Below are 16094 nucleotides of genomic sequence, written 5' to 3'. Positions count from 1 at the left end.
AGTTGGTGCTCCAGTATAATCGGTCCGCCGAAACTCATCCAGTGAGAAACGTTCCGCGGTGCAAAAATAAGTGCGATTAAAATGCGTTAAAAAAAATTTAACGCGTTATTTTTGTGTAATTAATTAATCTAAATTAACGCGTTAAAGTCCCGGCCCTAATAATAAAATATAATATAATACAATACATATTGTAAAGTATTATAATGATCAAGAGGAAAGTGGTACAACAAAGTGCTAAAACACCACAGCTTTGTTTGAAGATGTATGTGAATATAATATAATACAAACATGCACTCCAGTGGTACCATAACGAATACTATATTTATAAACCATAGTGTGTAACTCAAAAAACAGTACTATGGTACTTTTTTTAGTTACTAATCCAGCGAAAGGAGAAGAACATTAATTTTGTCTCATCTCCAAACTCAAAATGTACCATTTCATAGAAAAATAAAGTGTGGAAGGGAGTGAGATATGTCATGTTAAGGAAAATTAATCTTAAAATTAGCATTTGAAGGGTTGACAGTGTGGTGTATGACATCCGTTTCAATGTCGTCGTAAATTCCACAAATAAACCTGCACACCTAGTTTGCAATCAGACTTTAGAGTCTCGCTGGTGCTTTTGGCCAACCAACTCTAATAAAGCCATCTGCTTCTAACAATGGCTAGAGATTTCACTTTGTTAAGGTGTGTTGTAATACCTCCATGTGCTATTACTAGTGATGGATCACACAACTTTCCATGTACTATTACTGGTCTCCTTTTAAAGGTGGAACTGCTGCTAATAGTTTTACGAGGATGGCAGAATTCCCATCAATGCAAATGAAACTCAACCTGACACTAAATATCCTGCATTTGTCAAAATGCATTACATTGGGTGTTTTTACATGTACAACAAGCTTTGCAAGCAACACCACCCATCAAAATGCATAATGCTAAACTTTTTTCTTCTCACCATTCTTTTTGTAGAACATTATCTCCTCCTTGAGCTCGCTACGTTCCTCAAGCGTAGAGTCCACGTGAAGAATGATGTGCTCGTTAGTCTCCGGCCCATACAGAAATTTGCATGCGCAGCTCTGCTGCATGACCTCGGTTCGGGCAAATCCAGAAAGCTCACAGAATCCATCTGAGCAGTACACGATCGGGAAGCCTTTGGACACTTGTGCATTGGCCAGGATGAAGTTGCTGTCTGTTAGAAGCACAAACATCAAGCAAAAAAATGTAGCTTACTGGTTATTCCTTATTAAATTTTAACCAGATGCTTCCATAAGATTTTAGTTTGCTGTTTTACTACAGGCCATGTTGGCATAAATTTCTTGTTATAGCATAGGGACAAATCAGGTGCAAAGATGCCCAGTTATGTTCATTAAACCACAGTTGTCTGTTATCTGTTCAGTTACATTGTTATCTCTTTTACAGTACCTTTAATTCTCCTGAAACAAAATTTGTGAAGTCTACAAATTTTCAAGCAAACTGAAGTTGATGCAGCTTGGTTGAAGCGTCAGAGCATTAACAACTGAACGCTTGAAATTGATGCTGAATATACAAGAATGCTGTAATGCTTCCATCCAGCAATTTCCATACACAAAAAAGTGCTTTGTTGATGACAAATAATCTAAAATACAGCAGCACAGGCAATTTAATGTTGAATATATACAGTTCATATGTGTGTGTGTATGTGTGTGTGTGTGTATAAACATACATACTGTATATATATATATATATATATATATATAAGTATAGCGCTCAAAGAATTATCAATGTTGAAAACACTTTGATTTGTTTTCGTTTTAATGAACATACTTTTATTTTACCTCATTTAATTCAGTTATGTTTTATGACTTCACTGGATCATATGTCTCTAAAGCATTGTCAAAGTCACACGGCCTTGCATGACATGTCTTAGACAGAAAGCTTCAGCTGCTCTTCACATGAAAGGCTTTGTTTTGATTTCATTACATAAACAATTTCCTGCCTGGATAATTTTTTGGTATTCCGACTTGTTTTATTGTTTTACCACGTCATTGTGTCAAAACAGATTAATAGCATCCACACAGTATAAATGAATACAACAACGCTGCCTTGTAAACGTTTCTCGAAGGACAGCCTTCGCGAGCCTCATCCCTGAATCCCCAGACTAACACACAAGAATGTTATTAAACACTGCCATTTATGAGAAGCGTTCACGTGGCGAGGAGACATACATTTGGGGCTGAACAACTTTACTTGTTCTGCACACATAAGCAAAAGTAAAGTTAGACACTCATTTATAACATCGTACGTGTTGGGGGGTCAGACCCAGAGAGATATGAGAAGAGGGACGATGAGAGAGAAATAACAGCAAAAAAGAACATTTAAATGGCAGGGCAAAGAATTATGCTGAGAGAGACAGAAAGAGAGTGAGCAAGCAAAGGAAAAGGTGGAAAAATACAGAGAAGAGAAGGAAAGTAAAGAAAAGACAGTAACAATTCACAAGTGCTGCTTGGCTGACAAGCACCAGTTAGACAGCAGAATGAACTGTGAAACGTTCTTTATCGGTACCAAACCGTCATTGACCAAAAATGGAAATAATCAAGCACTAAATTAATGGGATTTTCTTAAAGGGCACCCTTTAAAGACATTTACTCCACACAAAAAATTTTAATTCTGTCATCATTAACTCACCCACATGTTGTTACAAACCTGTATGACTTTTCTTTCTTCTGTGGAGCACAAAAAAATATATTCTGAATAATGTTTTGGCTCCCTTTGTATTACCTTTGTAAAAAAAAAAAAAAGTCAGTGGGAACTAAAAATGTTTGGTTATCATTATTCTTAAAAATATCTTTATTTGTGTTCAGCACAAGACAAAATCATACAGGTTTGGAATGATGTGGATGAGTTAACGATGACAGAATTTTCATTTTTGGGTGAACTATCCCTTTATGAGTGCATGTCAGGGAGTTGCTGTGCACATGTAACAATAGCAAAGCCACAAACTCTCCAGTATAAAACCTCAAGTAATCATTCAATATATTGATTGGATATAATTCTCTGAGATCTATACAGAAACCCAGAGATTCCCCCTCTACTATTTTGAACACTAAATTAAAGCAATATGCTTTTTCTATAACAGATTTCAGTTTTTGAATGCTGAATTAATAGTAGTCCAAATGTATAACATTGTCCATTTAATTATTATATTAGCCATAAATTGAAAATAATAATGAGCTTATCAATATTTTTTAATAACAGAATTTCAATAACAAAATAAAATTGTGGATTTTATTGATCAAACCAACAATGTCAAAAAGTGATTTTAAGTGATTTTAGCAAAAACATTATAAGCAGATACCAGAAGTGTAAAACGTACTTAAACATTTTACTCAATTGAAAGTACAAGTATCTAGCCAAAAACATACATTAAACAGATTTTAGTACTCAAGTATTAAAAAAGTAGAAGTACTTTCTTTTCTGACAGACATTCTGAAATTTGGTTAAAGGGAGAAAAAAAAAAATTGCAATGGCACAGGTCAAACACGTACAGTGGTGTGAAAAAGTGTTGGCCCCCTTCCTGATTTTTTTTTGCATGTTTGTCACACTTTAATGTTTCAGATCATCAAACAAATTTAAATATTAATTAAAGATAACACAAGTAAACACAACATGCAGTTTTTAAATGAAGGGTTTATTATGAAGGAAAAACAAAATCCAAACCCACATGGCCCTGTGTGAAAAAGTGTTTGCCTCGGTTAAGGTCAGTGTTCATGACTCCTCCATAAGAAAGAGACTGGGCAAAAATGGCCTGCATGGCAGAGTTCCAAGACGAAAACCGCTGCTGAGCAAAAAGAACATAAAGGCTCGTCTCACTTTTGCCAGAAAACATCTTGATGATCCCCAAGACCTTTGGGAAAATACTCTGTGGACTGACGAGACAAAAGTTGAACTTTTTGGAAGGTGTGTGTCCCATTACATCTGGCCTAAAAGGAACACAGCATTTCAGAAAAAGAACATCATACCAACAGTAAGATATGGTGGTGGTAGTGTGATGGTCTGGGGCTGTTTTGCTGCTTCAGGACCTGAAAGACTTGCTGTGATAAATGGAACCATGAATTCAGCTGTCTACCAAAAAATCCTGAAGGATAATGTCATCTGTTCGTGACCTCAAGCTGAAGCGGACTTGGGTTCTGCAGCAGGACAATGATCCAAAACACACCAGCAAATCCACCTCTGAATGGCTGAAGAAAAACAAAATGAAGACTTTGGAGTGGCCTAGTCAAAGTCCTGGCCTGAATCCTATTGAGATGCTGTGGCATGACCTTAAAAAGGCGGTTCATGCTCGAAAACCCTCCGATGTGGCTGAATTATAACAATTCTGCCAAGATGAGTGGGCCAAAATTCCTCCACAGCGCTGTAACAGACTCATTGCAAGTTATCGCAAACGCTTGATTGCAGTTGTTGCTGCTAAGGGTGGCCCAACCAGTTATTAGGTTTAGGGGGCAGGTTTGATCTGAAACATTAAAGTGTGACAAACATACAAAAAAAAAAAAATCAGGAAGGGGGCCAACACTTTTTCACACCACTGTATATATAGTGCAACAACAACAATTAAAATGCAGCGCAGCGGAACACAGGAAAAAAAATACAGGGAAAGGGATTAAAAGGAAACTCCATCCTTTCCACCCTCATGCCATCCCATATGACTTTCATTTATCAGATGAACACATCCAAAACAAAATCATGTGTATGGGACATCCAAAAATGACACTTCAAAAACTACACAAACTGAATATGACAGTATGATGACAGCATGCAACCCCTGTTAATGAATCAGTGTCTTCTTAAGTGAAATGATAGGCATATGTAAGAAGGATACAAATACTATTATTTTAAACTTGTCCGTCGTGTTCACTTTGTGTGGGTTCTGAAGTGGTTCGGTCCCCTTACATTATCTGGACTAAAAATCTTTGCTTGTGTTCATCTTAAGAAAGAAAGTCATAAACATCTGGGATGACATGAGGGTCAGTAAATGATTAGAGAATTTTCATTTATGGGTGAACTATCCTTCTGAAGAGCAAGACTAGAAACATTAATGAGGAGAGTCATAGAATTAAAACATACAACATTAACGTTTTGAAAGGCCACTTTTTTTGTGTGTTGTCTATTCAACGTCACTGTCTGACAGGATAATTAATCTTTTAATTATTTATTTGGGGCTTTTAGAGTTTTTTATTTTATTTTAGTAATTAAAAAAATATTTCCACAAAAATATTAATTTAATTCATTTAAATTCTCATCACTGATTTTATTTGCACTTAATCTTGTGCATTCAGCTATTAATATATTACACGGCTAATGGCTCTATCAATTCAGAACAAATAATGAATAAACTATTTTTGGGGGAAATACAACTTTGCTACCTCAATATGCTTCCTCAGATTTGATGGCTAACTTTTGAAGCCAGACATTTACCTGATAAAAGTCATAACTGAAATAGAAATATGTGTTCTTGATGCATGAAAACAATGATCATTGGTTCTCACATCAGGCAAGCATGTTTGAGCTTCCGTTTACCATATTTAATGTGCATAAGATAAAATAAAATGTAATGTACTTTTCAAGATGAAATAAAATTGTAAGGAGTAAGAAGTACTGTTTTTTTCTTCAGAAATGTAATCAAGAAAAAGTATGAGTAGTCTGTTTAAATTGTACTTGAATAAAGTACAAATTCCCCAAAATAATACTTAAGTAATCAAGTAAAATTACTCAAGTATTTTACACCTCTGGCAGATACATTTTATAACATCTCTCAATAAAAAATTTGAAGACGACTGTAACTCTTATGATTAACTTTCATGGGTTCGGCTCCCAGGGTTTATGAAAAACATTCACACTCAACCTAAGCAGATAATGTAACTCATAGTAGTTTAATTCATAAGAGTGTGCACAAAACAGTGTTATTTTAGTATCAGTGAGCTACCATTATAGTATTATTACAATTTAGAATTTTTCAATTTTAATATTTCCTAATTCACTTCACAATATCACTTAAAGGTCTAGTATTTATTTTTTTGTCAATATGTCTCTATTTATATAGCTTTAATTATTTTAGTACATCAAGTTACACTGAAAAGGAGAAATGTTACCTTGGCAACTTGCTCAAATATTTTTTTTTTATTATTATTTCAGTTAATATTTATTTTATTTTAGGCAACACATTTTTTTTTATTTTTTTTTATGACTTTCATTCTGGTTAAATATAATAACCCTGGCACAAAACAGAGGAATTTCCTTCTGATATCCTGCCTATTATGTATACACCCATCTGATGTGACTTTGATTAAGCACTGTGACAGGATCAACAGAGCAAAAACATACAAAAATAATGACTGAAAACAGTTGCTATGAATATTTTCACAATGACTGACATTGATGCATGCCAAAGTGGCCCTACTAGCCATACTGGTTCAGCAGTCTACAGACGACAGCACATCCCAGAAGAGAAATCTTATCTATCTTACTGTCCATCTACTCACTCACAGGTCATAACCTTTAGGCCAGCAATACGACAACAGCTGAAAATACCTACTTGTTCATTCAAAAGTGGAGCTGAGTGTTTGTGTAGGCTACATCTAAGGATATCTAAGCACATTTGTGTTTTATCTAAATATATGCATACAGTGTTTGCTGTGCAAAATGCATCCTTATCCTTTCCTCAGACATGTTTTCATGTGTGCACTGTCACAGACAGCGTGTACATGCAAAAAAATTAAAATCATCCTCTCTCATTTCCATACCAGACCTCATGAGGTTTGTCAGTTTATGTTTAATTGGACAGATTGAATCCAGACTGTAAAAACAGGGTGTGTGTGTATGTGTGTTTATCCAAGAAACTGCATATCTACTCTGTAAAACATGCAGAGAAATGGAGGGGGAAAAAGGGGTGAGGCAGGAGAGAGAGGGGGAATGTCCACATTTCTTGTCTGCCCCAGATTGTTGTATAAAACACACATACACTTCCTCCCTATGTTCCCCTCTTGTGAGTCTATGTCCCAAACAGGAACACCTGAGAGCTATTTAAAGAGGCAGTATGATTAGTGAGGGAGAACACAAGGAAAAGAGGAATGGAGATGTTTGGGGGAGGGAATGGCAGGACAGATGCTGGAACCTTCTATTGCAATGCAGTCTTGCATTTGAAGCTTCTTTTTGCACTAAATAGAGACTCAAGGTGGGCCGAAGATGCCTAGAATGTACACTGGATGTGAGCTTTACATGAATGACAAATACTCTAGTCTATGAGAAACATGATCTGAACACTGTAATTATAATACTTTTATTCCTCCTGCAATAAATACTCTCAATGTAGAATGCAATTCTACTGTCTCAATGTGCAGTATCACACTGCATGAAATACTGTACCCTACAATGCAATGCACTTGACTTGACTTTTCGTGGACTCAATACTTTTTTTGAAACATTCAAAACATCTTTAACATCAATAGTTGAAGTTGTAATTTCTGTGTCACTACTGGCACAATACAGAATAGCAAAAATTATGACTTAAAGGGACATTCCACCCTAAAAATTAAAATTATGTAATTATTTACTCAACCTCATGTCATTCCAAACTTGTATGACTGTCTGTTGTCAAACAAAGTACACAAATAAAGAAGATTTCAATGGGTTTTGTCTGTACAATGAAAGTCATTTCAAAGTAGAATTACTGACAGTAGCATTGTTTTTCAGAGATTGTGTGTAATTTTGGTAATTGTGTGATTTATTACAGTTAAACAAAATCACTTATAACACTTCAATTAAAACAAAAAGTAAAAATGACCATTTTAGTCATAACTAGACATACCGTATCTCTCTGAATTAAATGTGATGACAACTATGCATTGTTTTTACTGCATACCACATACTTCTTTACATACTATTTGTAAAAAAAAAAAAAAGTATACTGTGCACAGTACACAATAAATCGTACACTAGTATTCTAAGTGTAGGGCACATCCTTCAAACTCTTAAGGTATAGAGAGTTTAAGATTAAGTATGTTTTTAGCTCAGCCTTGATTTTGCTGGCTTGAGATCTTGACTGTCTTGTTCTGAATCCTATTTCCTTGAAAGAATGTATTGTATAATGCATCATGTACATCTTGCGCTGACATCTGAGAACAGGTTTGAGCACAGATAAATGAGAAAACATTTAACTTCTTCACTGATATGACCTAAATATGTTTTTATGTATAATAGACTTTTGAATCTCAGTAAAAACTACTGTTTTAAATACTCAAAGCTAATGAGCTCGACTGGCATGACGGAACTGACAAGAAACTAAGCGCACTAATTTAAAACCATCTGCATATGGTGCTAAAATTCTTTCAGCAATAAACGAAGCAGCAATAGGAACAGTCTGAAATGGCTCCATCGCATCTAATCATTTCAACCTTTTTATTTCGCTAATCTGTTGTGGTTACATAATCTTTTGTCACAGTCTCAGCAGGGTCCTTCAAATTTAGTTTCAATGCATGATTCGTGCCAGAGCACACAAAAGTATTCTCTGAATGTTAATAAGACAAAGGAAGATTGCAAGGTCTGAAAGTCTAGACTGGCACAATTCCAGAATTCCATTCTCGGAGACTCTGGAACAGTAAGCGAGAGTTCTATCTGTATTCTGGTCTGATCCGAGTAGATAACCCTGCTGAAATTGCAGAGTCCATCCTCACGGTGTCCTGTTTCCACCATCCACTAATGTCAACCTGTAATACGCAAAAGACTATGTTCTGCTGCTTCATTTCCCTGCATGTTTTCTTTAGCCCTTCCATCTTCTTTTGTTTTCCCTCTTAGGCTTCCAGTCCCTCTCTCTCTTCCCTAATGATGACTGATGAGCTCAGTTTCAGCTCTGTGTGAAGTTCAGTGAACAACAGAAGAACAGCACACTGACATCTCTATCCCAAGTTCAAACAACAGACACACATTGTTCTCCCGGTCTACAGCCTCCATTTTACTATCTTTCAGACCTAAAGATCTGTTCCCAACTGGAAGAGGTGCAGCAGACATGCCAATTTCCTCATTTTGTGCCTGATACGTGTTGAGTTCGCTGGCAGTGTGATTATGCATTACATGCAAGAGTGCACTGCTTGAAATACCTCCATTATCTGACTTGGGTTTCTAACCCTGCGCTTCGTAATTTTACCAACGGAAGCATCTTGTAGTGTTATTTTAAAAGGACTCATCTAAAATTACTCTAAATTACTCTTTCACAGTTAACAACACTCTCTCCTTTTCTTTGGGTAACACACAACCGGAAACACACGCAACTGGCACACACACACTGCTTTACTGTAATTACCCACCATATGCTGTCCTGACAGGTACCTGCATGAAAAGAGTATTTTGAAATCTTTCGTCTTGATGGAATATTAACACACAACAACAAGCACACACATTAGGATGCTGCAGAGGGAGTTTAATACATGTAAAGCTTCTCTTGACAATAACAAGTCAGCAGGCTTTCTTATGTAACTTGAATTTTGCACAAGATTATGAAGTAAAGGGTGTAATTAGTGGTGCTTGCTAAGGAAAGCATCACTTTTCTATTTATCATACTTAAGGTTAGCGATTTTTCAAAACTCTGAACCCAATTATTACATTTACATTTACATTTAGTTATTCAGCAGACGCTTTTATCCAAAGTGACTTACTAATGAGGACAATGGAAGCAATCAAAATCAACAAAAGAGCAATGATATGCAAGTGCTATAACAAGTCTCAGTTAGCTTAACGCAGTACACGTAGCAAGGTTTTTTTTTTATTATATAATAAACAAAAAGAAAACACATAGAATATAAAAAGAATAGAGCAAGCTAGTGTTAGAGGCCTTTATTGTTTTTGTTAATTGTATAATAAATAAAAGAAACAGAATAAAAAAAGATTAGAAAAGCTATTGTTAGTTGTTGTTTTTTAAGAGAACAAGCAGTAAATGAATAGAGTGCAAATCTAAAAGGGACAGGTTTTTTTTTTTTTAAATAGAATTAGAATAGAGAGCGCTAGAGTTAGAGGGTCAAATAAAGATGGAAGAGATGTGTTTTTAGCTGATTCAAATTATTAAAGGGAAAGTTTAGCTGATTCAAATTATTAAAGGGATAGTTTAATCAAAAAAAGAAGAAAATTCTGTCATCATTTATTCCCCTTGTGTCATTCCAAACATGCACGATTTTCTTTCTTTTGAGCAACAAAATATGTTTTTTGGCCATACAATGAAATTTAAAGGAATAGTTCACCCTCAATTCAAGATGTACATGAGTTTGTCTTTATCCAAACAGACTTGGAGAAATTTTGCATTACATAATCACTTGCTTATCAGTGGATCCTCTGCTGTGAATGAGTGCCGTCAGAATCCAAACAGCTGATAAAATCATCAATCCACATGACTCTAGTCCATCATGTGAAGTGAAAAGCTGTGTGTTTGTAAGAAACAAATCCATCATGGCATTTTAACTTTAAACTGTCGTTGTGGCCAAAATATCCATAATCCAAAATTACACTTCCTCCAGTGAAAACATCCATCCCCTGTTGTTCTTGCACATAAAAATCCACCAACATATTTGTTTAGAACAGTTTTTGCTTATAAACAGTGCTTTATCTGCTATTTATATTTCTCTCCTGATTCAAACATCATGACTTTTTCATTAGAGAAAGCAGCTTTAGAGATTATGAATTCATATTTTAGTTGGAAGCAACGGTTGAAGTTATACATCTTAAAGATGAATTTGTTTAATACAAACATTCAGCTTTTTACTTCACAAGACCTGATGAACCGGAGTGTTGTGGATTACATGCCAGAATGAGAGCACAAATAGCTGATAAAAAACAGCTGTTTGGATGCTCATTCCGACGGCACCTTCAGAGAATCCATTGCTGAGCAAGTGATGTAATACTAAATTTCTCCAAATCTGTTCCGATGAACAAACAAACCCTTTGACATCCTGAACACCATGAGGGTGAGTAAATTTACAGCTAATTTTGGGTGAACTATTGCTTTAATGGGGTTCCATGTTGCTTTGGATAGTGACTGTGATTGGATTGGTAAAAACTATTGAAACAGTCTTTAAAATATCTGCTAAATACTTCAGATTGTTTAAGAAAGGTCTAACTTATAATTTTCAACAGGCATATGATATAAATGGCAAAAAAAACCTTTAGACTTACTTTTAAAAAACCAAGCAAACCATTTCTAGAGACGAGAATTACACAGAGACGTAGCAACCACCTGGAACATGACAGCAATCACCTTGAATATCTTGAAAACAATGATAACTTTCCCATTGTGGTGGCCAATTTTGCATGGACTAGCATAAGATTTTCCTTACAAACGATTTGGCTTTGTACAGCACATACAAAATCAAAACGGGCAACAGCATTTCTGCTTTGGCTTGGGTGCGTGCTCTTTCATTTGTGTCTGTGATGTAATCAACTCAACATCCATCCACCATTAAAAAAAAAAAATCATCCTCTATGCGCATGTATCATTTTGGAGAGCCACTGTGGATGTCGCCTAATGGGATGTTCTCTATTATCGTCCTGTGTCATTGTTGTCACTTTCCTTCCAATATAACTGGCGCCTGTACGGTGACAGCCGTACAGGTAGTCTCCCCTGAAGGACAAACCATAGTTTGATAATATATGGACCCAGCAGCCCAGAGGACACCATGTCCCTTGAGAAGGATTCCTGTGGTGGGAGCGCTAGCGCTAAAATAAAACACAGTCTCGGTTCTCATTTCTCAAACCTTAGACCTAGATGGGGGAAAACAAGTTACCTAAATGTAGAATGTGATAAGGCAGGATGGTACAAGTCCTTTCTGTTAGGACACCAAAACAGTTTGGAACAAAGCGATAAAAGCTGACAGGCTTTGCTCTGTGAAATCAGTAAACTTTTATCGCACAGACAGACTCATTTTTACAACCGCACAAATACGCCTTGAGATGAAATACTGCCTGACTGTTCTGTGGTCGACCAATTATATTTGATCGATGCTGGTCGTTACCTGGGGCCACGCAAGGGATTTCATTCGGACATTAAGCATGTCTTTTTTCGTGCATGATCTTGGCTATTGGTCTTAACTTGAATTAAACAGCCCTCTGATTGTTACTGTTATCTCTACCAACCCTGCTTGAGCTCTATATGAAAAATAAACATTAGGACAGCCCAATCATGCACCACTTCTAAGCCAGTGGATCTGCACATTTTGGACTTCTCCCTAATTTAACAAACCTGATTCAACTGATCAGATTGTTAGTAGGGCACACCCAAGACCTGAAATGGGTGTGTCAAATAATGGAGACATCCAAAATGCCCAGTTATGTGAGACCGAGAACCACTGATCTAAGCATCAAAGCAGCCTAAGTGCTCTGACAGATCTAACTGAGGGGTTGCCCTTGTGCGCTGTCCATGGTGCTGAGCGAGCAGATGCTCAGTTTGAGAGCAATATTGTGCTTCCAATGCAAAACTCAACAAAAAAAAACACTTGTGGAGAGGCATGAATACAAAGTGTGAAACACATTATCTAAATTCAGAAAAAAAATTGCATGTAAAAGAATACATATACACACACACACACACACACACGCGCACATATATATATATATATATATATATATATATATATATATATATATATATATATATATATATTCTTATACATGCTAAAGACTTTTTTCAGAATTTGGATAATGTGCAAAGTACTTGTTGTCCTAATTAGAGGAACAAGCTCATCATGGCCTTTGCACACCATAAAATGCACATTTCTCACAGATAACTGAAAAATTATGTAATTATGCACACAACACTGAACTTTTTAAAACCATGTAAACATATAAATCAAACAGAGAAGCTTTTAAAGTGTTATTTACTAGGTACAAGCATGGTGTTTTTATTCCTATTTATTTCGCGTTTTTTCATTATTTATTTGCATTTACTCATTTTGTATTACTCACATTTGAGAAGCTAATTTCACTATTACTTGCTCATTTCTAACCCTAATATTATTTCATGAATCATGCTTTTGATCTGTTGTCAAAGTATACTGTCAATTTCACAGTGCACTTGCTCTGACAAACATTTGTCAAATCAAACGACCAAACAAATTACTTTCTGTCCTCCTTAAGGAGAAACAGTCTCATTAGAAACACCAAAATAGTTTTTGCACACAAATAGGGGAAAATGCCATCGCGGTAACTCACGTGTGCCGTCAAAACGCGTCGCTATAGTATCCAAAAATGTGTTCTGTGGCGCGAGCAATCCCTTCATAACAGGCATTTTCCCGCCCTGATATCGAATTCCCCATCAAAGTGACGCGGCGTTGTCAGAGACAAAGGTAGACAGTTTGAAGCACTCCGGTGAAACTGAGCTTTCAGCGGACAGAGGCACGGAGGATCCCGTTCCCTCACAAGCGCGCGAGCAGGCTGGATGGGGATGCGCGCGCCCGTGTCACTGGGAGTGACGCCCGCAGGTGCGCGTCAGGTAAAATCCACGTGAGTTTGGATGTAAACCTAAAGTTAACAATATTTTATGCTCTTCATGAATATAATAGGCTATATAGTCTATTATTTTGTAAGGGAATACAGAAATAGGAAAAAAGTTACAAATTCAGAAAAAAAAGTAGGTGCAATTCTGCTGTTAATGTAAATGAAATGAAATATTTATAACAGTATTGCAGACTACTTACATAAACATAATTATCAATTGTGACACTTTATCTCCAAATAATATGTCTTAGTCAGATGTTATTGAACTGCTTAGTTTTATGTTCAAAGCTGAGGAGGCAAAACATACCTAATGCAATGCAATACAGTGATAATTGAGTGATTAATCAACATATAAACAATAAACATTCCTCAAAAGCCTTATGAATCATATTTGATAGTCAAATTTTAACATGATTATTCATACATAGTTGTTGTTTTTATAAACCAAGTACACTTAAGTTGCTTCAGCACAGTACATGTTTATTATATGTGACCCTGGACTACAAAACCGGTCATAAGGGTCTTCTTTTTTTTTTAAATAGAGATTTATACATCACCTGAAAGCTGAATACGAATTTCCATTGATGTATGATTTGTTAGAACAATATTTGACCAAGATACAACTATTTGAAAATCTGGAATCTAAAGGTTAAAAAAAATCTAAATATTGAGAAAATCTGCCTTTAAAGTTGTCTACGTGAAGTTCTTAGCATTGCATATTACTAATCAAAATTAAGTTTTGATATATTTAAAGTAGGAAATTTACAAAATATCTTCATGGAACATGATCTTTACTTAATATCCTAATGATTTTTGGCATAAAAGAAAAATTGATAATTTTGACCCATACTATGTATTCTTGGCTATTGCTACAAATATACCTGTGCTACTTATGACTGGTTTTGTGGTTCAGCATCACATATTACTAAATAGGCCTTAGGAATATGCATATCAAATATGATGCAGTAGGCTTTATAGGGTTAAAGTTTAGAATGTAACTTACCCACTTTTGTGCATTGTTATCATAAAGGTAATTAATCATTCTCACAGTACGGCCTAGTTCAGTCAGTGTTGAGCACCATGTGTGTTTCTTTCACCTCGCGTTAACACAGCTGGGCTCAACTGTTTGCATACAGAGAAAGCATTTAAGGTCTAAGCAGGTCCAGGAAGCCCCCTAAAACTGACAATCTGACACACATCCTGCATCCAAATATGCATAATTACCTATTATCTACTATGCAAAAACCAGTACATCAAATAAGCAGAAGATCCAAATGCACGGTTGTTAGTTGTAAGTCACAGTGTAGATATAAAATTAATCAAAAGGTAATGGCATGGCTGATGTAATACGTCTGAGAATGTTATAGCTCGCTAGAAACTTGCATGAGTTTAATCAGGTGTGTTTAATTAGAGAAACAGCCAAAATGTGTAGGTTGGGAGGCCTCCAGAAATAGATTTGAGAAACATTGTAGGGCTGCTAATGTATTTTGAGAACAACATTATCAGCCTGTTTGTTAAAAAGAAAATATATTTTCAATGTGGGGCATATTTGAACAAAGGAGTGGGATTTTTATTCTTTGCCATTTCCATTGTTGCTGCCCATTTAAATTATACTTGGATAATATTAAATGGTGGATTACTGTAAATAGAATAGTATTAAAATCAAACCAGCAGGACAAAAAACTAGACCAAAGAGAAATGAGATGATGTCTGCATACTTGACAAGAGTCAAAAGTACTAAAGACAACGATTTTTTATTTTTGTAAAACATATTACACACAGCAGGCTATGTCGCCCTCTACTGTTTATACTGCTACAATACCACACTTTCATCTTAGACTACAATACAAATTGTCACCAAGTGCTGTGGCAGTGATTCAAATAAGTAGCAATTTGCTGTACAGTAATGTTACATAACAGAGCATTAATTAAGAATTTTCTTATATTATTATGGCAATATTCTCATCATTACTGCTGTGGGGTAAACGTTGAGATATGATTAGTCACTGGAGAGCTGACTTGACAAATTGACATAAATAATATAATCCAATCATGTGTCTGTCTCTGTTTCTTGTGCACTGATGTATGCTTATCACAGTAGTGAAAACTGTAATCATTCTGCTGCAGAATGCTTTTATATGATGAAAATAAAGTTTTGTATTATAATCATACGTATTGAATACATTTCATTTGGTTGTAAATAAATATGCAAGCTCATGCAAATAAAGACACAAATGAAGCTCCGTTCATTATGATTAAGCTTACGGAAAAGAATGATTGCCACATAGAGTGACTGTCATGTGTGCAGGTGCAAACAAGCGTTAATCACAGAGATCACTTGATGAGGCTGATTAACGTTTTTTTGTCAACTGAAACAATCATTGTATTGCCTCCCACCAGTACTCACAGCATTATACACACAATGGCAAGCCTCTATTACATGTTTTTTTAAACTATAAACGATTATAGAGAAATGTTAAGTAAACCCCATGAAAAATATCAGATTTTTAAAAAATGTTTTTGAAAGAAGTCATTTATGCTCACCAAGGTTGCATTTACTTAATATATATATATATTTTTTACATTTA

At 35.5% G+C, this 16094-nt stretch overlaps 1 protein-coding gene across 1 annotated transcript in view; it reads right to left on the bottom strand.

The window, feature by feature from the left end:
- Positions 1-13297, bottom strand: part of kcnh8 (potassium voltage-gated channel, subfamily H (eag-related), member 8) — a gene marked incomplete at both ends in the record, with an annotated part of 51717 nt that extends 38420 nt beyond the window's left edge. Inside the window, 2 exons of the mRNA XM_079381400.1 lie at positions 956-1189; positions 13222-13297. Of these exons, the coding sequence (XP_079237526.1) occupies positions 956-1189; positions 13222-13297 (310 nt within the window). The remainder of the gene's footprint in view (positions 1-955; positions 1190-13221) is intronic.
- Between the last annotated feature and the right edge of the window lie 2797 nt (positions 13298-16094).

Source organism: Barbus barbus (assembly GCF_936440315.1).
Source record: "Barbus barbus genome assembly, chromosome: 27".
Taxonomy (NCBI): Eukaryota; Metazoa; Chordata; class Actinopteri; order Cypriniformes; family Cyprinidae; genus Barbus; species Barbus barbus.
Note: the sequence above shows the minus strand (reverse complement) of the source record. Positions and strands in the feature narration are given on the sequence as shown.